The sequence below is a fragment of the Emys orbicularis genome, chromosome 3 (genome assembly GCF_028017835.1).
Source record: "Emys orbicularis isolate rEmyOrb1 chromosome 3, rEmyOrb1.hap1, whole genome shotgun sequence".
Classification (NCBI taxonomy): Eukaryota; Metazoa; Chordata; order Testudines; family Emydidae; genus Emys; species Emys orbicularis.
In genome coordinates this window covers 51428165-51452454 of record NC_088685.1, presented here as the reverse complement: position 1 = coordinate 51452454, position 24290 = coordinate 51428165, and the positions used below count along the sequence as shown (strand labels likewise).

Sequence of the window (24290 nt, the reverse complement as noted above, 5' to 3'; positions counted from 1 at the left end):
AACCAATCTTTAAATATTAGAGACCAGGATGAGACCTAATGTCAAGTTATCCAACATTTCTCTACTTACACCTTCCTCTGAAGCTTATGGTAATGGCCCCTGGCAGAGAGAGGATATCAGATTAGATGGATCTTGAATCCACTCCACTATGGCTGTTTCCATGTCTCTCCCTCAAGTTCAGTATAGCATTTTTTCTAGATTTATGTTGCATATGTATAGTGGAGGTAGCAAACAAAAGTTACTTTCCTCTGTTCTTTTCTACTCTTTTCAGGTTTTTATACTCTACCAATCACCATAATATCTTATCTCCTAAGTATTATAAAACCCATTATGTACGATACAGTGTACTGTAATGAAAATTTCCTTGATTTTCTGCAGCTTTCCCTCAAATCTTTTCATTTGTGGCGTCACCTTAGCTGTCTCCAATGCAAATATACCTTCCAGATGAGATTTATGATAGCTTGTAAGGTTATGATTTTTAAACTCTGTAAGAAATGTGAGAGCATTTTAAATTCAGATATGATGGCTACTGCGGGGATGACATTAAAGTTAGTGTCATTTTGTCAAATCCCTGTTTTAATTAAGTTATAATTCTTTGGAAAGTTCTGTGTTTAAACCCGTCATATTCTTTGAACTTAGTGTATATCCAAAACCACTTGCACTTACATATATTATGCTAGTACAGCATAAAAATATGTATCACAAGAAAAGAAAATATTTTTTATTTATAGAGGCTCCTTCCGTTTCTCCTATTATTCCTGAATTATACATCATTTTTATATGACAGTATAAGAATAAGTTAATCATGCCAACTATTCTTATCATATGTAGTATTTCACACCAAGTATTTTACTGCCTTTCATTCTAGGAATTATATATTTTGAGAAACTAAGAAAAAATATCCCTGTAATATGGTGGTGTATATAGTGATAACACATCTGCATTATTTCAGGCATGACAACAGTGTCACTGAACATATCACATTGTACCAGCTCACATTAAGAGAAAGCTCATTTCTTCTGGAAATAAGGTGAAGAGAAAATCACTCCCATGCTGTTGTGTCCATACTTATCTCACAATAACACAGCTAATGGCGTGTCTTATCATTGTAGCATACTGTAGGAAAATTATGATTATTGCAATTAAACTATGGTAACAAGATGCTACAATTAAATCTCAGCTCAACACATTTTAGTTTAGTTTAACAGATGTCAGGTTTCAGAGTAGCAGCCGTGTTAGTCTGTATCCGCAAAAATAACAGGAGTACTTGTGGCACCTTAGAGACTAACAAATTTATTAGAGCATAAGCTTTCGTGGGTTACAACCGAAGAAGTGGGTTGTAACCCACGAAAGCTTATGCTCTAATAAATTTGTTAGTCTCTAAGGTGCCACAAGTACTCCTGTTATTTTAACAGATGTGTCACATTGTTAATGACAGATTTCCTGCTACTTATAAAGGTCTGAAACCTTTACAAGTTATATATGACAAACTAATCTAAGTTTATGTTTTAATAAACCATACTTATGTAACAGCATCTGTATAGTTACTATAGAAGTTTTAACACAACAAAGAAAGTTCTATCACTTATGGATAAAAACTGGAGCCTCAATGCATATAACATCACCCAAATCCAGCCTTTTCTCAGTATTTTCACTGTTCCATACTGGAACTGAGTGACGTATTTGCAGAGACTAATTTATTTGATGTATTTCACCCTTTTCTCTGTTTGCAAGTTATCCACAGACAAACTTTGATTTTGACAAAACTATTTCTTGTTTCGAGTTGTTTGACTAGGATTGTTAAAAATGGTGATGAATAATGTTTCCTACTATGAGGTACACCACATGTTATGATAGGCATGTGTAGGACCCTTGGATCTTGAAAGGTGTGTTGTGGGGGTGTTCATCATTGTAGCAGTGGAGATATGTCTGCAAGGTTTGCATCTGTTGTTCTGGCAGAGTCTGGGGCCGCTTTGAGTTGGTGTGTCCTGGTCTGTGGGGATCTTGCTTCTGATGATGAAGTTGGAGAGATTGGAGGGTTGTTGGAAGGCCAGAAGATGGGGTTCAGGAAAGATTTCTTTCATGATGGGATCCCCATTGAGTCTGAGTTGTAGTTGTTTCATGATGCCCCATATGGGTTCAATTGTGGGGTGAGAGGGAACATCTAGGGGTGTTCAGTCAGAATGGGTGTTATTTCTGTATTGAAGCAGGTTTTCTTGGGGTATTTGGATGGAGCTCTGTGTAAGCTCAAAAGCTTGTCTCTCTCATCAACAGAAGTTGGTCCAATAAAAGATATGATCTCACCTGCTATGTCATTCTAATATCCTGGGATCAACATGGCTACAACAATATTGCATGCAATCAAATTAAACCATGATCTTAATCACTGTCATATACTTTTTAACTGTCTAAACACCAGAGCTCAATTTTATCTCTTCCTGGCCACCTGTCTTGCAGAAATTGATCCTGGAAGAATAAAACAGTATAGAAAACTGTGCAAGCAATATTGAGAAGTTAAATAAATTGCCAGTTCATGTCTCCATTATTGCTGGTAATTAGCAATGAATAGAATTGTAATTTGAATTAGAAAATAGCATCTTCGTATGCAAATTAGATGCAATTAATACATGTTTCTTTTATTGTAACACAGTTTTGCTCTATGTCTTAAAACAATCTGCCTTTGAATCACTTATATTTGTTGACCGTTTGCATTTGCTGAAGGGTTAGCCATGATGCTGGAAAATTCCATTACAAAGTTTTGAAATGCTGAGTGAAAAGCAGAAAAGAACATCTCCAATATGTACAGTAGTAGAGACTTAAAACAACAAATATCTAAGACCCTGAACCTTCTGGACTAGATGGACCACATACCTGATTTACTATGGCAAGTCCTATGCACCTAAGCTTGCTTTGGTACTAAATAGCAAAATAAAAACAACAATTTTATTTAAATAATTTTCCCTTTGCTATGGGAGTACATACTTAGCCTGAGATCCTCAGGGTACGTCCAGACTACCCGCTGGATCGGCGGGTAGCGATCGATCTATCGGGGATTGATATATCGCGTCTCATCTAGACGTGATATATCGATCCCTGAACGCGCTCCTGTCGACTCCGTAACTCCACCAGGGCGAGCAGCGGTAGCGGAGTCGATGGAGGAGCTGCAGCCGTCGATCCCACGTGATCCCCGTGAGGATGGGAGGTAAGTCGAAATAAGATACATCGACTTCAGCTACGCTATTCCCGTAGTTGACGTTGCGTATCTTACATCGCCCCCCCCCCCTCCCAGAGGTACTTAGGCATGTAGATACATTTGAGGATTGCATCTTAGCAGCTAATAATAGGAGCTTGAGTCATAAAATCCTAAGGGTTAATTTAAAGAAACTAAGGCTTATTTTCAGGTATACTGTCCAGCAAGACTAAAATCAAATTTCTGAATATAAGTCATGCAATGAAACAATAGATCTAAAATATACCTCTCCTGCCTAGTATACTAGCAACTAACCACAAAATCATCCCTAACCATGTGTCTGAGACGATATATAAATGAAGCAACGTCTCTAGCAGATACAGGAAGCTTATTCAAAAACCAATGAACATAATGGGTAAGAGGCAATGTGAATTTTCACTAACAGTACTGAAATACTAATACTTAATTGCCAATTGATCACAAACCAAGGATGCTGGCAGCTAGTGATAATGACAATTAACTTGAGTTTCCCATTTAATAGTGGGTTCCAAATATTGTTTCACACTAAACTTACAGCAAACTGAAAGAAGTATCCAGTTTAATTTAAAGGGCTCTGCTCATGAATTCATACACATTCCCACAGGAAAACATCATTAACTCATTCATATAATTGATTAAATGCAGTTCCCATCAGTGTAATCACTAAAAATCAAGAAAATCATTAGCTAAGACAACATTAATAGTCACACCCAATGCAATACACATGCCTTATGCCAAAATACACTCATACTCCTCAGCACTATAGCAAATTCTCTTACATTTCTATCCTGCTACCCACAGTATGCATATTCAGTTTCTGAAAACCACACACAATCAGATACACAACATTAAATTCTCACCTCACCTCAGATTTTCCTCTAGGTAGTAATGACCTATTATAGACGTGAAGTGCAAAGGGGATTGTGTAGGGGTGAGGATCTTGTTGTATATTGGGATGTGTGGTTGGTAATGTATGTGAGTTGAGAGGTGTGACTATTCAGATGATCTCATCTGGTGATTTTTAGTAATTTTGTTAATAAGAAATTCCTTCAACAACCTCAATGCTCAGTTAACAAAGTTGTATGTGGGGGAATTTCCTTATTTTTTTCATAATCAATAAAATGAAATTTATTTCCCTCTTAGCCCTGCAGCATGTACCCCTCCCCCCCCAATTCTGAAATCCTGCTCATCTTCTGTAGCCCACAGCCTTATCCCCTAAATCCTGCATTCTCCTCTATGCTTCCTCCTTTGACCCTTTCCAAACCTCCTCAAGCTCCCATCTCATTCTTTTGTTGCCCTTGTGGTCTCCATTCCCTCTGTCTTCTGTAACCTCTCTTCCATGCCCCTTCTCCCTGGACCTATCAATGTCTTCCATTTATGCTCTCTCTCTCCTTTCCTCCATTCAACTTTTAAACACTGACTTTTAGTAGCATTGATAACACTGGTCTACAATTTTTGAGAAGTCGTCTGCTTCAGAGATAAAATGTGCTATTTATTATGTATTTTGATGAGCTGAATTCAAATATGACAATTAAAACAACTGATTGGCTACTGTTTCTAAGATATTTAAGTTTTTACATTTTATGTCTATGTATATTGTGTAGATAGTAGAGTTTTAATCATAAATTGTAAACCTAGGTCTTTTCATGTGTTTATGGTTGCTTTACATGATAATATTTCACCTGTCCTGTTTATGTAACACTTTAAAAATCAGCAAAAGGGTTATATAAATAAAATTTATTATGAAACAAAAGGCAAAAAAATATTATGTACATAGTTTAGTCCTATTCAGTGTCTACTCGGCGCTTCTTGGCTTGTCTCTTGTATTCATTAAATGGAGCATCTCTTGTCACTGTCCAGCAATAGTCTGCAAGCATTGATGGGCTCCATTTGCCCTGATAGCGTTTCTCCATTGTTGCAATGTCCTGTGAAATCGCTCGCCGTGCTCGTCGCTCACTGCTCCGCAGTTCGGTGGAAAAAAATCTAGATGAGAGTGCAAAAAATGTATCTTTAGTGACATGTTGCAACCAAGGCTTTTGTATGCCTTGAGGAGGTTTTCCACCAACAACCTGTAGTTGTCTGCCTTGTTGTTTCCGAGAAAATTTATTGCCACTAACTGGAAGTGTTATACCAATAGAATAAAAACCAGCAGGATCTTATTAAGAGGGATAAGGCAAAGATGCCACATTTATTGTAAATATAATGATAAAGCAAAAGATAAAAGTAAACAATGTTGTTTGACCACTTATTCCTTATACACACACACACACACACACATATACATATAGATTCATTCACACAATTATTTATTCAAGTTCTGTATAGGTGTTATAGTTACCAGCCTAGAAGTTGCTCATGCCAAGTTACTGGCCAGGTATCTTGGTCATGAGGATGGAGCCGAGTCTGTGTCAGGTGCACCTGATGCTCCTGGAGGTTGGCAGCAGAACCAGAGACTCAAAGTCATCAGTCTTGAGAGTCCATTCTTATAGGAATTAATTCCTATGTTAGTCTATGGGAACTGTTTTATCCTGCTGTTGCTGACTCAATCAGCAGATGGCACATTCCTGTCCAAAGTGGCACATTCCTGGTGGCTCCACACTGTCCAAAGTTTGTGTTTCTCATCCTTCCAGGTGATGGGGTGGATCCCAGTTTACCCTCAGGGGGTTGTCTGGTGGTCCTACTTGACACATTCTTCGGCCGATGGATACTCCCTTTTTAGGCTGGCACCTCCCTAACCATTTATGTACATCAAGCATTCATCAACATACATTCCATATCTTAACCATATTTTAATTTACTGTCTCCACCACTTTTGGGGTGTGTGCTAATTCATTTGAGACTCCCGGCCCTTTAATCACAGAGGGTGGGGGTCTGTCCTAGGAGCCGTTGAATGAAGTGAAAGTCACTTAACGGCTTATAGTGTTTGTTTGCATTGTATCAATTACTTTAAGAACAAAGTCAGTTAACTTGTTTGTTTTACATAGTAGTAAAGTATCTTTTACAGGATAGATATAATCAATGGTTTCTACAGACAGTAGCTTACAAGTTTTAACAGAAGACCCAAGAGATTTTTGTACTTGGTGAAACTGTTGGATTTTAAAGTGTGGGGGACAAATTATGAGGGGGTCACTGTCACTTGGGGGAATCACTGTTAGTACCTTCTTTAATATCCCTACAGAAGGCTTTCCATGCCGTCTTTTCCTTGCCACGCAGTGCATGGTCAAATGCATCATCTTGAAGAAGTTCACGAATCTGAGGACCAACAAAGACACCTTCCTTTATCTTAGCTTCACTTAACCTTGGAAATTTTCCACGGAGGTACTTGAAAGCTGCTTGTGTTTTGTCAATGGCCTTGACAAAGTTCTTCATCAGACCCAGCTTGATGTGTAAGGGTGGTAACAAAATCTTCCTTGATTCAACAAGTGGTGGATGCTGAACACTTTTCCTCCCAGGCTCCAATGACTGTCGGAGTGGCCAATCTTTCTTGATGTAGTGGGAATCTCTTGCACAACTATCCCATTCGCAGAGAAAACAGCAGTACTTTGGGTATCCAGTCTGCAGACCAAGCAAGAGAGCAACAACCTTCAAATCGCCACAAAGCTGCCACTGATGTTGGTCATAGTTTATGCACCTCAAAAGTTGTTTCATGTTGTCATAGGTTTCCTTCATATGGACTGCATGACCAACTGGAATTGATGGCAAAACATTGCCATTATGCAGTAAAACAGCTTTAAGACTCGTCTTGGATGAATCAATGAACAGTCTCCACTCATCTGGATCGTGAACGATGTTGAGGGCTGCCATCACACCATTGATGTTGTTGCAGGCTACAAGATCACCTTCCATGAAGAAGAATGGGACAAGATCCTTTTGACGGACACGGAACATGGAAACCCTAACATCACCTGCCAGGAAATTCCACTGCTGTAGTCTGGAGCCCAACAGCTCTGCCTTACTCTTGGGTAGTTCCAAATCCCTAACAAGGTCATTCAGTTCACCTTGTGTTATGAGGTGTGGTTCAGAGAAGGAGGATGGGAGAAAATGTGGGTCCTGTGACATTGATGGTTCAGGACCAGAAGTTTCATCCTCTTCCTCTTCCTCGTCTGACTCAAGTGAGAATGATTCTGGTGCATCAGGAACCAGCAGTCCTTCTCCGTGGGGTACTGGGCGTATCGCTGATGGAATGTTTGGATAATGCACAGTCCACTTTTTCTTCTTTGACACACCTTTCCCAACTGGAGGCACCATGCAGAAGTAACAATTGCTGGTATGATCTGTTGGCTCTCTCCAAATCATTGGCACTGCAAAAGGCATAGATTTCCTTTTCCTGTTCAACCACTGGTGAAGATTTGTTGCACAAGTGTTGCAGCATACGTGTGGGGCCCACCTCTTGTCCTGATCTCCAATTTTGCAGCCAAAATAAAGGTGATAGGCTTTCTTAACCATAGTGGTTATACTGCGCTTTTGTGAGGCAAAAGTCACTTCACCACAAACATAGCAGAAGTTATCTGCACTGTTCACACAAGTACGAGGCATCTCTGCTCACTTTGGCTAAACAGAAATGTGTCCCTTTGCAAAATCAAACACTGACAAATAAGAGAGCACGACACTGTATGATTTCTAGAGCTGATATAGGGCAATTTGTTCAGCAGTGATGTAAGCTTCGCTGTGATTGCATCATCCATGACTTCTAGGAATAACATGATGCAATTCATATAATGTATGACGCAATACCAGCTTCAGATTGCATCATTCATTGTTTTGCCTAAAAAGCAAGTACTGTCCAAACCCAGTCATAGATTTATTCCTAGATCCAGTCAAAGATGTATTTTAGTCATTTCTGGTTTAAATTGAGATCCCTTCCCTTTATAACTCACGTATCCTGCGCCATTCCCAAGTCAAGGGTTGTATATACTGACCCAATAGCATATCTTGAAAACTAGAGCCAATCAACAATTTTAAGCATCATTTTCATTCTCAGTGACCCAGAATTAGTAAAGTTTGACTACATTTATTTCAGAAGCATTTTGGCTGTAGAGCAGTGTAATATTACAGCTGGAAATTAGAACAGAATGGGGATTTGGGGACAAGGAGGGAGGAATTGACTTGAGTGGTGGGACTGAGGAGAAAGTCTGGGCAATGGTGCAGGAAGTTATGGAATCAGGATGGGCAGGAGTTGCCAGCAACCAAGGGGAACAAGGGCTGCCCAGGTCTCCCTGCTAATAGTCTGGCCCTACTCTTCAGCTCTTCAGCCTGTGCGTGTCCCTAGCCTTGCTCTCCTGCCTGCCTTTTTGGTTCTCTGGCTATAGCTCTTGCCGCCCCTCATCCTTTCTCTGTGTTTCCTTTTATCCATGCTCTTCCCTCTGCCCCAGCCTCCCTTGGACATCCAAACCTGTAGCAGCAGAAGTTCCTCTTTGATTGAACTTTTATGATCTGTTGGCCCAAGGCTCTCCTCTGGTGAACCTTGAGGTTCCTCAAATGGAGATGATGCCCTTGTAGCTTAGCGATAAGCTTCCCTTGTCAGGAAATATTGCCTGGAAGGCTTCCCTGTTTTTTCACTCTCTCAGCCTTTCCCAGCCCTTCACCTGGGCAGGGAATAGGGAAGGCTTCCGGGCAAAGTCACCTGAAAAATGAATCTTGTTACTCTGCTCTCCAGACCAATTCTCCTTCAATCCACCAGGCGGGAGGCCTGGTCCAATAAATCTTACCAGGTCCATCAGACTGGGACTCACACTGCTGTAGCTTAATTTGTCTCAGGAAGGCTGGAGTGGTGAGCCATGGAGAAGTCAAGGCCCAGAGGTAGTTAAGGATGGGGGCTAGCAGGCTGTAGCTAGGTAACCAAGGAGGCAGACAGAGCATGAGGATTAGTATGTCTGTGCAAAGGGAAGCTAGGCTGGGCATAGGATACAGAGGGAGCAGCATCAGACAATGGAAGCAGTTTGATAATCTTGTGTGCCTCAGCCTCAGTTCATTTAGAGTATCACACTTAAGTTATGTTCTAGAGACCAAAAGAAACATTAGATTTCAAAAATGATGGACTTTAAATATTCTGAATGGGCAGATTCTTCCTCCACACTGCATGAAACGTTTTTCACAAATTCCCTTATAATCTCTTTTGTACAGGTGTTAACGTTGGAAAATTCACTGCAGAGTAGCAAATGAAAATTCTGCTTTAGCTGCAAATCTCTAAGCAACCTTAACTGTAGAGTTACAACTGACACCTCCATCTTAATCACAAGAGACAAGTGATACATTTGGAAAGTAATAATATCTTGCCATGGAAACTCTCTGTGTTTTTAGGCAGTTTGTTGATGTGCAAACCTCAAAAAAATTAGAGCACCCACGTGTAAGGATCACATGAGCACTCAGAAGTTTGGATACATCTCCATAGTTTATCTGTACTGTAGAAAGATTTCAGGCTCACTCTTCTCTTCTCCTGTCCCTTCCCTCCCACTGCAATGTCTCTGACTAGCTCTATTCTTCTGTTCCATAACCTCGACTCTGTAAGTTTTCTATTCACCCCCTCCAGTATATACTTCCACACTGTCCTTCAATAGCATCTCCCTTCTTGTGATCCTCAAAACATGTCCCCAAGTTTTCTGCCTCCCCTGTTTCACATTCCCTTTTCAGATCCCTATCTTTGTGATTCTGTCATGGAGATCATGCTAGCCTCTCTGCTGAGTGCTATATGGCCTTCAAGTCAAATTACCCTCACTCTGAAATTTACTATATACCAGAACACATGTGAAAGGGCCGGAATCAAAACCCTCGATTCCAGTAGATCTGGCTTCAAATACAGATTTCATGTTCTGTGGTGGTAACTGCAGCTTGTTCCTTCTCAGAAGTAGCAGCATTTGTGGGCTCCCATAGAAAAGAAGCTATTAAAAAGAGAACAGATCAGGGATGCAGCTAGGTAGGTGAGTATGTGAAAGCTGTGGGAGAAATAAGTCACTTCAGTATTCTGCTTCTGAGCTCCCTGTTCGATAAAGTATTGTTTTTAGCATTCTTTGTTTAATAAATCCAAACATAAAATTAACTAGATAAAGCCATTATTGTTAGAAAATGCCTTTTTATTACAGTAAGGAAATCACAAAAAGGGTCTCATTTTCAGTTGTACTACCATGCAATTGTAATAATAAAAACTGACCTTTTTGAATCAGAATGGTCCATTCAGGAGGTCTCCACATTGGGGCTAGGTGCACCCTGGCCCTTGTGCAGATGCACAGAGTTGGCAAGAATGCAAAAGCATTTCCCTCCAATGCATCCAACCATGCCAATACCAGGGACAATCACAATCCCTATGCCCCAGAGAATGTAGGAATTGATGCCTTAGTGCCTGATCTACCCTAAATGAGACAAGGTGGGTGAGAGACCATGGCAATGCTATGGCCAGCAGAGCTAGTTAGGGTGCACAGAGTTGGCTGCACCATCCAGAGAGACATTGTGCATTCTCCCCCAGCACACTGTGTCTTTTGAGGCACAATCCCTACCTGAGCTACCCAACACCAGGCTGTTGTCAGTTACAGAATCTATCTGTTGGGGTTCAGGAAGCTGTGCAGTGCTGTGCAGTAGGTGATGTAATATCATGTACATAAAACAACAATGGTTGGTGTGGAGCCCATCAGAAGAAAATCTTTGACCCTTGCTGGGTCTGGATGAATCAATGTAATCAAAGTAGAATAGTTTACCAAGATTGCTCAAATATTTCAAGCTACTACTACATGGAAATATGCAGATTTTTCTGGCATTTCACAGGCATTATTTTTATTTTTGATAGTGAAATCAATAATTTAAATTTGAGGTTCCTTGAAAAATGGCAACATGGTGGGTCAGCTTGTTTTTCTTAACACTCAGAAACATTTGGTTGCTTTAAAATCACTTACTATCATAAAGGAGGGTGGATGAGAATTGCTCCTTCATACAGAATTGCTCTATAGTACCTTGACCAGAGCAGCTCCACACTCCTCAAAACATAGCTATAACTGTAGTGTGAACCTTGGTTGTTAATAACTTCCCTTTATATGGATTTAAAGGATAAACTACAGTACAAATAAAATGAAAACTGTTAGTACTACAGAGACCCGAGCTGAAAGGAAGAGGCCCCCATCTAATTTGAGAGCAGCGGTTTCTTGGCCAGAAGGAAGGTCATGGAAATGTAGGACATTGAGTATAGAGCTGAGTGTAAACCAGAAGGGAAAGAAAGGCAAAACTTAAGTATGCAACTGGTGAAATAATATGAACTCAGCCTAAGTGAAATGCTGTATGAAGCTTAGTGTAGATAGAAGATAACTGATCTATTTTGTGTGCTCTTACCTTTATATGTGACCTGCGCAGTATGCTGTGCTTTTCATACAGAACATACCATGTTTGTTATTTTGACACTGATCCACATGAAAGAGCACTGCACACTTGCTTGTTGACTAACTGGTGTTTCCACCTTTGGCTAGTTGCCAGTTTCTTGGAGCAGGCACTGAAATTAGATCACTGGTTTGATTCATTTGAGACTGAGCTAGTACCTTTGTACCATTGCTCTGTCATAATTGTGTGTGTTTCACATCCTTAGATTGCTGATCACAATCTATTTTACTGACACAAGATCTTATGCCTATTGCCTTCTCAGATGGCAAACACAAAGCTATTGACTTGCTAGCCATTAAATGAGACAGTCACAGTGACCTATGATAAAGAAATCTCATTGCATTAACTCTGATGCTGAAACACATTTAATGCTCATGTAGGTGTGATATTAAAATGTATTCAGCATTTAGTACAACACTTGGGCAACACTGCAAGAGGAAATATCGTCTAGTGAAATGAGCTCAGAACCAGGAGTCAGGAATGAGTGAGTCTTAATGCTAAATCTCCTTCTAACTCACTGTTTGATTTACAGCAAGGCATATCACCTCTCTGTTTCCTATTCCCGATCTGTAAACTGGAGATAATGCATATCTCATGGGGTGTTAGGTGGATTAACTTGATTGAGAGAAAAAGTGCTGCTCTCCCTGCAGTGGGATTTACCTGTTGTGTCTCTGAAGGACAGAAAAAAGAAAGGCATTTGGATTGGAGTAAAGGGAGGGGAGAGAGGAAAAAAACCCTAGAATGAGGTATGGAGGGGAAGGACACATGTTCATATAGAGCAGTGGTGGGCAACCTGTGACCCATGGGCCGCATGTGGCCCGTCAGGGTAATCCGCTGGTGGGTCGCGAGACAGTGAGCGAGAGAATGGCGAACAGAGAGAACAGCGAACCGTGGCCACAGGGAGCTGTGAGCGGCCATGCCTGCGGACAGTCAATGTAAACAAACTGTCTCGTGGCCCGACAGCAGGTTACCCGACAGGCCGTGTGCGGCCCGCGGGCCACAGGTTGCCCACCTCTGATATAGAGGAACCAAACACTTAGGGTGGTTCTCCCTGATTGTGAAAATAAATACATAAATGGCTGATACACAGGAGTCTGTTTTGGTTCCATCTTAGGGATATTACCACACATAGTGCTTTCTAGTGTGAGTAGTCCTGTTGAAAGTAAAAAAGGGTAAAGCTTGGAATTATGGATGAAATTAACAAAGGGAAAATTTAGGCAGCACATTGGGAAACTCTTCCTGATCCTCAGATGTAGGCACCTGCAAAATAATCTCCCAATGCACAAAACACTGGTAAATTTATTTCATTTTTATTATAATAGCGCACAGAGGCCAACCAGAGAGGAGCTCCATTATGCCATGTGCTGCACAACTATATGGAAAATGACATTCCTTGCCTCACAGACCTTACAATCTACAACAGAGAACAGTGCTGCACTGGCAAGACTATTGATTAGATGATTTGCCTGTTCTCCCCCTCTAGGTTTCCAGGTCCAGAGTTAAACTGAGAGGTTCATTCCTTTGTTTGTCTCCAAGATGGCTGCTGGTATTGCTGCTGAAGCTCTACTAGTGGCTGAGAATGTCATTTTGAAAAGTATGGGCATAATGTGGATCAGTAAGTGTGTGTAATGTCGCCCCCTAGTGTCTGGCTCTTTCCACAGGAAAGAAACTACTAACAGCTAGTGGAGCTCAAGTGGTTTCCAAGGTGAAGGTTTAGGCTTCTACTTCCTGTTCCCTTGTGTGATTTGCATAGAAATGTTGTCTGTAGCATCAGGAATGGCTACAATCTGATCCTCTAGGTACAACTGGGAAGCCTCTGGTGGCATACACATACAACTCTGAGCCTGCTACTTGGTATTGCTGTCAATAGGGTACAACTAAGATGCGCTCAGCGCATTTCATTATTTTGGTCTAGCAAACAAGAAAAACGGGCATCATTCATTTTAAAGATATACATGCCCTAGTTGAACTCCTTCTCTATCTTAGGGGAAGGATGACTTCCCCCTCTACGTGGGCTGGTAAAAATCAGCTATATTCCCTTAAGGAGGTAGAAGGCAAGGAACTAACTTTTGATTGCCATGAGAAGATGTGACCTGGGATGGAGCAGGGAGCCATGGGCTGCAAATTAGGACTTTCCTCTTTTCCCAAAATCAGATGTGGGTACAGAAAGCAGCAGAGAGTTACTCTAGGAACAATGTTTGCCAGTAAAAATAAGCTAGTCATCTGGGAGATGCAATGTCATTTTTATACTATGTGAACTCTGGCTGAAGGACTGTAGATTTCTCTTCTATATGAGGGTATTGGAGGGAGCCTGAGGTGGGCGAATGTTATTATTTTGTCTTTGTGTTGTGCACCTACTGTGCCTGTTGTTATTTTAGTCATTTTTATTTATATAAATAAATTGCTTCTCCTTTTTTTCATCTAAATCTTACATCTCCCCAAGGCTTCCCTGGAAATCCACTCACACTTCAGCAAAGGGTAATTGAAGCCACAACACATTTAGAGCAAAATACCATTTTCAAAGAGTATAATGAAACAAACTGTAGAGGCTGTACTTTTAAATTCAGTATATGGGAAACTATTCCCCTTTGGGTGTAAGAGACCTGAGGATTTAGGTTTATATCATATTGTCTGCCACTTCTTCAGCCCTCCAGGTGATAGCTTTCCACAGTAAACTTTGGTTTTGTGTGACCATAAAAACCTTGATAATCCACAAAAGAACATTCTGAACATCTCAGGGGGAGGAAGGGATGGGAAGTGCAACAGAAGTCTAAGTCATTCCTTCTGAAAGAATAGTAGACTATGTGATATACTTTAGTACTGTATTTTTTTTTATATTTCTTTTTTATAAGAAGGCATCTTTTATATCTTCACTTTTGTTTCCATACCTTTTGTGTTTCCTTATTCAGAAAATGTATTTTCGTTACAAATTCTGTTGCCTACATATTTACTCTAGAGCTATCCAATTATTCACTTACTAACCACAGACATCAATGATGTTTTAAAAATAAAAACATGATCGCTTAGTTAGGACAAGCTAAAGAGTTTTACATATTATTGCTCCTTCTGGGTACTTTGAAATATAATTTACCTTTGTGATTGCAGTATCTCTGCCATGATTAGATGTTCCAATTAGTCATCTGTGAAAATGATGAGTAACCTGACTTTTTATGAGAGACTGGATTCATGTTTCAGAAATGCTTGTGGTCCCTAGCAAAATAAAAGCACAATAATAGTTTTCATGTGTGGAATATTTTATGAAATATCATTTTCATATTTTTGGAATTTTAAAAAGATACCAAGTGATCTCCACAATAGGCTCTGCATGCCAAACTTCAAAGACAGATGACTAGAAAGCATTCGTTTCTGAACTTCAGGAATTGTTTTTCTTTTTAAAACAGAAGTTAGGACAATTTATAGTCTAGAAGATATGTAGTAGTTCATTTACATTAGTATTAGATCGTGTACATTTCCTAAAGCTGATCTTTTTTTGATACAAGGTGATCTTTAAAACAGGAATAAATTTCCTCATCCAGAGGGCTGTAAGCCGCCCTTGCAGAGGAATGAAGTTGAAAATCTATTAGATTTTTCCACATCTACATTCTATTATCGCAGGGCCAAAATCATCCCTGGTGAAAGTGGGACAATCCACTTGACTTCAATGGAGTTGCCCTCTTTAGAGAGTTGCATTTTACGTTACATGAATAAGCAGTTAATATGTTGACTTGTTAGTATTGAAAATATCAAACACTTAACATAAGTAATTATCATTCTTCCCTTTTATAATGTCATCCCATATGTGTTCTTGTTAAAAAAGAAACTTTGTATTACACTTTTCTTATTACACTTTCCTAATTTTCTATAGCTGATATAGTTTTCAGGCAGAATAAACTTGTAGGTCTTGATTCTGCTCTCATCCACATACAAAGTGGGACAATGTGGGGCCAAATCATGCAAGTAGCTCTGTTGATTTCAGACACATTTTAAAATCATATGAACTAGACTGTGACTTCCAGCACCAACCCAGGAGTAGTCCCGGGAGGCATTTTGATTCATACACACCCCTTTGAGGCACAATTCCTTCTCTGCTTTCTCCTTTTTCCAGTAGGGTGGTAATTTGCTGCTGGCCTGCCCAACAGTAGAGTTGGTTGAATGTTATTCTGTCAGAAAATGCTGTCTCATCAAAATCAAAACTTTCCACATCAACTTGTCAATTTCAATAAAATTTCATTTTCAAAAGCAAATTGAAGTGAAGCATTCCATAAAATGTTTTGTTTTGACTTTATCAGAATGGAATGTTTCAATTTTGGGTTCTAAATGGCATTTTAGAATTTTATTGTGTTTTATATTAAAATTGAAACTGGAACAAAGTGTTTCAATTTTATTGGAACAAAATAGTTTGATTCATTTCGCAGGCAGTTTCAAAATTCTGTGTTTTTGTTCCAGTTCAAAATGAAAATATATTTCAAAATTGCAGAATTTCCTGCCAAATGGTCCTTCTGATTCCTGCACAGCTCTAATCAGCAGTAAATTACAATACCCACAGCTTTGGCCAATTAGTTAGGAGGATGAAGCCAAGATTCTGTCCCTTCCCATTGACTACAGAGTAAGTGGGCGTGTACCATCCCTCTTGTCCTGCACACCCATGCCCAAGGACCAGGTATAACCCATCTAGAGATGTAAAATGGGCCCTTATTTACCTGTGTAGGAGTGGTGGCCAAGTCACAATTTAGCAACACAAACACACACATCATATGTATGTTGACTAAGCTTTTTGTACCACAGAGTTTCAGTTCAAAATTACTTATTTCTCACACCTTTCTCGCTGTGATTACTGTGCCACGCTATGTTATGCAATGTAAGGAAATGACTAGGAAGCATATTATGGATTCAGCAGACAGAAGGAGGTACTGTTCTGTGAAGAGTAGATCTAATCCTATATAGGGTTTTATGTATGGTCGAAACACTGACCATATCCGCTGAAAGCACCTATTTGTACCTTGGACTCACCAGATGTGCAAAAAGATTTTTTTTTTAAAAAAGAGCATTTTACAGTGTAAATGTTGCTGGCCTGGGAGCAGGCAAAGATACAACTACTTTTCCCAATTATTTGTTTTTTACTGATGCAGGGTTTTTTAAGACATAGGGCAGAATGGAACTCTCCATACATGTTAGTTTCACTTGATTCTTTGTCACTTTATCTCCTTCATAAATAAAGTGCATAAATAAACTATCAAAGGAAAGAATGGAGGAGAGAGCTTCAGCAAGTATTCTACAGCCACTGAAGCCAGTTGAAATATGGGGGACCATTACCTCAACTCTCTGACTGTTCTAGAAGGTGCTTTCCCTTCCACTCTAACCAGCCTGGTTTAAAAAAAGAAAAATTGTGACATTTCTAAATGGAGATGAAGATTTTAAAGTTTTACTTTATATTTAATTCAAGAGTATCATTCCATAAATCAAACAGCAGGCTCAATTTCAGGCAATACGGCTATCTTTCTGGAAAATTATTATTAATATCCTCTTGATTTTTTAATCTTCCTTTATAATGTTTGTACGTATCTTCCTTTCTATAGAAAGTTTTAGTCTCATGTTTTGGTGATTTTTAAAAAAATGAAACAAAATGACTACATATTCTTTAATGCTCAGGGCGGGCTTAAGGCACAAAGAATACATGCACAACATGGCAACTCATGCTTTGGTGAGTCCTGTGGCCAGGCACTGACTTGACATCTCATATCCTGATCTCCCTCTTCTAGAAGTGGAGGAAAGGGGGCAAAAAAGAAATGGTTAGATTCCCCTCAACGCTGCATCTTGGGTCCCACAAAGCTTGAGAATGGAGCCACTGAGCTTGTTAGGAATTAAATTAGAATATTACACAACAGAGTACAATTATGTACATATCGTCCTTGAACAAGTAGGGTTTTCACCTTGATCCAAAACAGCTAACAAATGTATGTTGCTTCACAACTCATCCCCTTCTTGGTGGGTTTTTTTTTTAACAAGTTAACAGAATAAAGGAAACACCAGCCCACGTCTTCCTTCCAGGCTTTGCTGGTGCTAGGGTCCCCCTCTGAGTATTGCTCAGTACCACACACTAGCTATGTGTGCCTAAAGGGGCCATTCCCACCTCACTTATATCCTGGAAAAGTGAGCATCACCTGCCACACTGAGTCTGGAGAACTTGGCAGTGCTCTACATGTCTCCAATTCCACCTAACAGGACAGGTCAACAGAAGAATCAGGGAATCATCCTATTAGTTTGTGCACTGTCAATCTTGACCTGGGAAATCCATTTTAAATGGCTGCCTTCTTAGGGAGACACATTTTGCGTAATACTAAATACATGAAAAATAAAGCATGCGCATTTGTAAAGATGGAAGTAGTTAAATTTTAAATCTAAGCAGATGAAATAATTTTCAGGTCCCTGTCAAAATTTATGAAATTGAATAGTCCAATTTGTATCATTACATTGCCCGTCTTGTAAGTGGAGAAAGATACTCTCACTTTAGGCTAGGGTAAAGGGCATATATTTTGAGATACCACTCAATTAATTATTTTAAGACAACTATACCAGACTTCTCCACTCTTTGCAATTTACCATTTCCTCCTGCTTTTTATTGTGCTCTCAAAGCTTTTTCTTGATTATGTCAACCCATCTTTTCCTTTGGCTTCCTTTCAGCCACTGTAGACTCTCCTTTCAAACTTCTTTCCAGCCTTTTCTTTCCAGGTGTCCATTTTCTTATGCAAGTTAAAATATGCAAATTTCCCCTCAAAACAAACACAAGAATTCCTAGCACTTATAATAGTACAAATATTAATCTTCACGATGTACATGTAATATCAGCACAATGATCATAAGTAAAAAGTCTACATTGGCCACCCTGTGGTTTCAAGGATACTGCTATATTTCCTTATAGGCCACAACTGTAGTATCTCAGAAGCACAGTGTTGTAAATGTTAAGGTTTTAAAGCTGCTGGAACCCTTTGTCCAGCTTGACAGAAAAGGGGAGTTGCAAGGGTGGCGTGGCCAGCAGATTAGAAGAAAAGGGGTTGTTGCTCCCTTTAAGGCCCCTTCCTCCCAAGAGAGGGAATTTGCTTCAAGGAAGAGGCAGGAAGTAGTTCAGCCAAACTCGGTTGGAGGGAGGACTTTATCCCCTCTGCCACAGGTAACGGGAAGAGCAGGGTGGGTATTTATACCTAAGGCTGTGCCAGCAAAAAGCCCTCTTTTGACCAGCTGTATCGGAAAAAATACAGGAGGCACTGGATGTGGTTTTAAGAAGGCCACAACCTCATCCTTAAATATCTGGGAATATCCGGCAGACAAAATTTTACAGTTCAGGTAATTCCGTCATCATTTCCATATACTCAAGGGTTCTGTCAACCCTCCTCCTTTCCCATTCAGGTCCCAGCCAATCCACTGCTCGGACCTCAAAACTTCCCCCGTTTGCGGGCTAAGGGGGAGCTATACTGGAGGAAGGATTCTTAAGCGAATCCACAGGTTCCATAGAGTCTCTATGGATAGAAATTTCATGCTCTAGTAAAAATATAACATTAGGGATCTATTATCGACCACCTGACCAGGACAGTAATAGTGATGATGAAATGCTAAGGGAAATTAGAGAGGCTATCAAAATTAAGAACCCAATAATAGTGGGGGATTTCAATTATCCCCATATTGACTGGGAACATTTCACTTCAGGACGAAATGCAGAGATAAAATTTCTCGATACTTTAAATGACTGCTTCATGGAGCAGCTGGTACGGGAACCCACAAGGGGAGAGGCGACTCTAGATTTAATCCTGAGTGGAGCGCAGGAGCTGGTCCAAGAGGTAACTATAGCGGGACCGCTTGGAAATAGTGACCATAATACAATAGCATTCAACATCCCTGTGGTGGGAAGAACACCTCAACTGCCCAACACTGTGGCCTTTAATTTCAAAAGGGGGAACTATACAAAAATGAGGGGGTTAGTTAGACAAAAGTTAAAAGGTTCAGTGACTAAAGTGAAATCCCTGCAAGTTGCATGGGCCCTTTTTAAAGACACCATAATAGAGGCCCAATTTCAATGTATACCCCAAATTAAGAAACACAGTAAAAGAACTAAAAAAGAGCCACCGTGGCTTAACAACCATGTAAAAGAAGCAGTGAGAGATAAAAAGACTTCCTTTAAAAAGTGGAAGTCAAATCCTAGTGAGGCAAATAGAAAGGAGCACAAACACTGCCAACTTAAGTGCAAGAGTGTAATAAGAAAAGCCAAAGAGGAGTTTGAAGAACGGCTAGCCAAAAACTCCAAAGGTAATAACAAAATGTTTTTTAAGTACATCAGAAGCAGGAAGCCTGCTAAACAACCAGTGGGGCCCCTTGACGATGAAAATACAAAAGGAGCGCTTAAAGATGATAAAGTCATTGCGGAGAAACTAAATGGATTCTTTGCTTCAGTCTTCACGGCTGAGGATGTTAGGGAGATTCCCAAACCTGAGCTGGCTTTTGTAGGTGACAAATCTGAGGAACTGTCACAGATTGAAGTATCACTAGAGGAGGTTTTGGAATTAATTGATAAACTCAACATTAACAAGTCACCGGGACCAGATGGCATTCACCCAAGAGTTCTGAAAGAACTCAAATGTGAAGTTGCGGAACTATTAACTAAGGTTTGTAACCTGTCCTTTAAATCGGCTTCGGTACCCAATGACTGGAAGTTAGCTAATGTAACGCCAATATTTAAAAAGGGCTCTAGGGGTGATCCCGGCAATTACAGACCGGTAAGTCTAACGTCGGTACCGGGCAAATTAGTTGAAACAATAGTAAAGAACAAAATTGTCAGACACATAGAAAAACATAAACTCTTGAGCAATAGTCAACATGGTTTCTGTAAAGGGAAATCGTGTCTTACTAATCTATTAGAGTTCTTTGAAGGGGTCAACAAACATGTGGACAAGGGGGATCCGGTGGACATAGTGTACTTAGATTTCCAGAAAGCCTTTGACAAGGTCCCTCACCAAAGGCTCTTACGTAAATTAAGCTGTCATGGGATAAAAGGGAAGGTCCTTTCATGGATTGAGAACTGGTTAAAGGACAGGGAACAAAGGGTAGGAATTAATGGTAAATTCTCAGAATGGAGAGGGGTAACTAGTGGTGTTCCCCAAGGGTCAGTCCTAGGACCAATCCTATTCAACTTATTCATAAATGATCTGGATAAAGGAGTAAACAATGAGGTGGCAAAGTTTGCAGATGATACTAAACTGCTCAAGATAGTTAAGACCAAAGCAGATTGTGAAGAACTTCAAAAAGATCTCACAAAACTAAGTGATTGGGCAACAAAATGGCAAATGAAATTTAATGTGGATAAATGTAAAGTAATGCACATTGGAAAAAATAACCCCAACTATACATACAACATGATGGGGGCTAATTTAGCTACAACGAGTCAGGAAAAAGATCTTGGCGTCATCGTGGATAGTTCTCTAAAGATGTCCACGCAGTGTGCAGAGGCGGTCAAAAAAGCAAACAGGATGTTAGGAATCATTAAAAAGGGGATAGAGAATAAGACTGAGAATATATTATTGCCCTTATATAAATCCATGGTTCGCCCACATCTCGAATACTGTGTACAGATGTGGTCTCCTCACCTCAAAAAAGATATTCTAGCACTAGAAAAGGTTCAGAAAAGAGCAACTAAAATGATTAAGGGTTTAGAGAGGGTCCCATATGAGGAAAGATTAAAGAGGCTAGGACTCTTCAGTTTGGAAAAGAGAAGACTAAGGGGGGACATGATAGAGGTATATAAAATCATGAGTGATGTTGAGAAAGTGGATAAGGAAAAGTTATTTACTTATTCCCATAATACAAGAACTAGGGGTCACCAAATGAAATTAATAGGCAGCAGGTTTAAAACAAATAAAAGGAAGTTCTTCTTCACGCAGCGCACAGTCAACTTGTGGAACTCCTTACCTGAGGAGGTTGTGAAGGCTAGGACTATAACAATGTTTAAAAGGGGACTGGATAAATTCATGGTGGCTAAGTCCATAAATGGCTATTAGCCAGGATGGGTAAGAATGGTGTCCCTAGCCTCTGTTCGTCAGAGGATGGAGATGGATGGCAGGAGAGAGATCACTTGATCATTGCCTGTTAGGTTCACTCCCTCTGGGGCACCTGGCATTGGCCACTGTCGGTAGACAGATACTGGGCTAGATGGACCTTTGGTCTGACCCAGTACGGCCTTTCTTATGTTCTTATGTTCTTATGAAGGTTGACCAGTCGTGGGAGCCCTTAACCCCCTTTCTCCACTCCTTAAAAGAATGCCATCTTTAAATCATTTGCCAATCCATTTTATCTGGCCACCGTACCCATTCCCTATGGAGTACCTGCACTTGACATCCACCACAAGGAGGTGCCAGCATTTAGCTTGGCTGAATTGCTGAGTGTGAGATTTGGGATTAGAGCTCCTGGTTTTGAGTCCTAGTTATTTCTTTAATCATTGGAACACACCTCTTTTCTATCCTCTTGGGCTTTCATTTTCATGTCTGCTGCCTTAGGAGAGCTAACTTTCATACACATCTGATTTATAATAATAGACCAACACAATCCATGTACCAGTCTGCCAGTGTTAAGCATATTAACTTATTTCTTTCTGAGTACTTCACTGTCATGAAAACAAAACTCATTCAGAAGTTGATGGGAATGCTGCCACCCACAGTAATAGCTAGGAGGTAGAACTTCTTCACTTAATGCACTTGCCTCATTTCCAGGTATTGTTCCTTCCATTATTTCATTTCCCTCTTTTTGGTCCAAAATGGAAGTGGAAAATCAAATGTATTTCAATTATGATTCAACTCCTAATCTTATTAACATATCAGTGGCATAAAATATTATTCCCTTTGGTGCTTTAGCTTAGGATGTTAGAAGCTCTGTATAGAATACGTTCTGAGCTGGCACACTAATGCTGTGTTTTTTCCAGAGCTGACTGCATTACCAGTAAACTGGATATTCACGCTCTGCTGAAAGAGAAGGAATGAGATATGCTAATCTTTACTGCAAATTCTATAAGCGGACAGTCAAACCTTCTTAAGATTTTAGGACGGACAAAGCAATGGATGATAAAGCTACCCTCAGTTTGTGTTTGTTAAACACACAACCAGGATCCTTGGGATCTTTGACAGTCACTGATATCTTTTTGCTCTTTCAGATTTAGTCTTTTACAAAAACTGTTCTCTTCTTCTGTTTTTAGCACAAGAAGAATGGGCCACAACCCGTTCCAGCCTAAAGGCACCACCTCCAAGGTCAGCCCGAGGGGGTTACAGGGAACACCCCTATGGTAGATATTGAAGGTCCTCCTCATCTGTGACCTCAACTCAAAGACAATTAATAGCCTGTGGTCTCCACATAAACAGCAACAAGACAAGTAATAGTCCATTTCTTTTCTATCCTAGGGATTACTGCTCATGATTACCCTGTGTACTACTTGTATTTCCTATAACATTGGAGTGACATTGGCATTAGTATTATTTTATAACACGGACTTAAAAAAATAACTTTGGCAAGCATTGTCTATAAACCATTTGAAGGATGATGTTCTCTTGGTTGTTATTCATTGTTGTGTGTAACTTAAAAAAAAAGAAAGCATGATGCTGTTACAGATCTTGAGTCTCTCTACATACTAGCTAAGGCTGAGTTTTTGTTTAGGGTTGCTAGAAGACTGTAATATGATTTTTTTATTTTGAACCAGACAGTAATCAAGATGTAGATAAGATGTTTTAACCTGTCTTTTTTAATATATGTTAGTTAGATTAAGATGTTCGATATTAAGTTTGTAAATTTAATTTTAAATGCTGTTTTAATGGGGTTGAAAACAAGCAGCTACTGTATGTATGTAGCTAACTGAATTTGTTCAGTGTTTTAACCTGTATTTGTTAAAAAAAATCACATAAAGTTCCATGTGTAAGCTTCTCTAAATAGGAAACCATAATTCTGTCAAATATGTTTGCCATAATTTGTCAATAAAGCTGAAACCTTTTGTAACAAACTAAATTTGGAATTACTTGTTTTCTAGCTTTAAATGCCTGCTTTATTTCTTTTTCAAGAGATGCCTAAAATGTTTTATATATAAAAATTACAAAAATGAACCCAAGCTTGTTTTAAGAATTTTGTGTAAGACTTTAAAAGTTGTATTAATAACTTATGGTTGTTAAATAATTTAAAAGTTAACAAACTAAACTGTTACATGAATCATGGTTAGTAAACACTAATGTATAACATGTTAATGGAAAAAATTGCTTTAGAACAATAAATGGATTTTAAACTATCCTCTAAGCTTGATCTTGCTAAACACAAACTCTGATTGACTTGTTTGTATTAGCATGTCTCTCGTGAGAATGTAATGGAGTTTAAAGAGGTAAGATTACCACTTACCACTGTTAGACTGTCTAAATGCTAGTTCTTCAACCTTTGAGTTTCCCCGCACATTAAATATCCCATTCAACATGTAAGCATTGCATAGATTCACATACTTGTTTTCACTCAGAGGAGTGCGTTGACTGCATTTGCATAGTATATAACAATCTGTCTTGACAAACAAATCATCAGTGTCACTGCCCAGTTATTGCTATTCAACTTCAAAAACTTTATTTGTAATTTTCAGTGCTAAATATCACCGCCCTTGAAGGCAGTTTAGAGGGCTGATATTTCTTTTGAGACTATCAGA

The 24290-nt window shown here is 39.6% G+C and overlaps 1 protein-coding gene across 1 annotated transcript in view; it reads left to right on the top strand.

The window, feature by feature from the left end:
- Positions 1–22915, top strand: part of KHDRBS2 (KH RNA binding domain containing, signal transduction associated 2) — a 580284-nt gene extending 557369 nt beyond the window's left edge. The window contains exon 9 of the mRNA XM_065401399.1: positions 22818–22915. Coding sequence (XP_065257471.1) covers positions 22818–22915 — 98 coding nt within the window. The remainder of the gene's footprint in view (positions 1–22817) is intronic.
- Positions 22916–24290: the final 1375 nt, after the last annotated feature.